General features: G+C 65.9%; 1 protein-coding gene across 5 annotated transcripts in view; it reads left to right on the top strand.

The window, feature by feature from the left end:
• The first annotated feature begins 237 nt into the window (after positions 1-237).
• The window catches only part of ESRP1 (epithelial splicing regulatory protein 1), a 71140-nt gene continuing 70035 nt past the window's right edge, over positions 238-1342 (top strand). For 4 of the 5 annotated variants that reach the window (XM_008069159.1, XM_008069162.1, XM_008069160.1 and 1 more), the window contains exons 1-2: positions 299-606; positions 1129-1257. In XM_008069159.1, the coding sequence (XP_008067350.1) occupies positions 475-606; positions 1129-1257 (261 nt within the window). In that variant the 5' untranslated portion in view covers positions 299-474. Of the gene's footprint in view, positions 607-1128; positions 1258-1342 lie in introns of all 5 variants that reach the window. The other variant, XM_008069161.2, reaches the window with a different exon arrangement.

Raw genomic sequence — 1342 nt, forward strand, 5'->3', positions numbered from 1 at the left:
CCCCTCCCCCGCCCCTCCCCCAGCGGCCTCCTCCCCCACCGCTGCCACGTCGTGGTTTGAAGGAGCCAATGGGCCGGCGCCGCCAGGTGTCTCTTACCTGCACCACGTGGGGGAGGGGGAAGGGGCGGGCAGGTAGAGCCACATCCCAAAACAGAAAAGCTTCAGCCATTGCGTGCCTCCCGGGGGTGCAGCCCTGCTCCTGGCTTTTTGCATAGGCGCCCGGGCAATTGAATACAAAAAGGGCAGGCCTCCTGCGCCCTCCTTCCCACCCCCTTCCTGCCCTGGGTGTGGAGCGCCGGCCAGGTGTGGGCTTGGGTGGTTGGTTACCGCCTTTTGCACCCGCGGCAGCGAGGAGGGGGGTGGGCGCTCTTTCTTTTTCCCCCAGCAGAGGTTTTAGCACCGGTTTTCTCGTTCTCGCTTCCACCCCGCCTCACCGCCTCCCGACCCCCCTTCTCCCCCTCCCCACCTATCGTCATGACGGCCTCTCCGGATTACCTGGTGGTGCTCTTCGGGATCACTGCTGGGGCCACCGGGGCCAAGCTGGGCTCGGATGAGAAGGAGCTGATCTTGCTGTTCTGGAAAGTCGTGGACCTGGCCAACAAGAAGGTATTCTCCCCAAGTTTTTGTCCCAATGCCGGGAGCGGGGCTGGAAGTGTGTCGAAGAAGTTTGGGCGGGGAGTTGGGGGGCGCGTGCGGAGGTGGATGTGGAGGGGGAAGTGGACAAACAAGTGCCCCCGCTTGCCCACTTGTGAGGCTGGACCCGAGGCCTAGAGGATCCGGAGTCAAACCGAGTCTGTCGGCCGCTTGGCCTTGGAGCCATTTCAGTCCTCCGAAACCCGGCTCAGGTGGGAAGGCCGGCGCTGCCCCGCGGGTTCTCTCCCCGCCGGGGACGCCCGGCAGAGATCAGGTGGGGCCCCTAAGGTCCTTTCCGACTTTTTCGGGTGGGGTGGGGGGCAGGACGAGCCGACCGCTCGGCCACCGGAGCCGCCAGACTAGTGCGCTTTGATTGTCTGCCCGACCCCTAGAGAGGCGCGGGCCGCCCGAGCGGGGGGCGGGGGAGGCGGGCGAAGAATGAGGCTCCGGAACAGAGGGAGGGGGAGACTGACCCCCGCTTCTCTCGCTCCGGAGGTGGGACAGTTGCACGAAGTACTAGTTAGACCGGATCAGTTGGAACTGACGGAGGAGTGCAAAGAAGAAACTAAAATAGACGCCGAAAGCCTGTCCTCGGCGTCGCAGCTGGACCAAGCCCTCCGACAGGTGACAGCCCTGGGCCATGCCGCCCACCCCCAGCCGGGCCCGACACCCACCGCGCCCCGCGCCCTCTCGGAAGGGTCCGCGCGCG

The sequence above is a fragment of the Carlito syrichta genome, unplaced genomic scaffold, assembly GCF_000164805.1.
Source record: "Carlito syrichta isolate Samal-C Ts95f unplaced genomic scaffold, Tarsius_syrichta-2.0.1 Scaffold311834, whole genome shotgun sequence".
Taxonomy (NCBI): domain Eukaryota; kingdom Metazoa; phylum Chordata; class Mammalia; order Primates; family Tarsiidae; genus Carlito; species Carlito syrichta.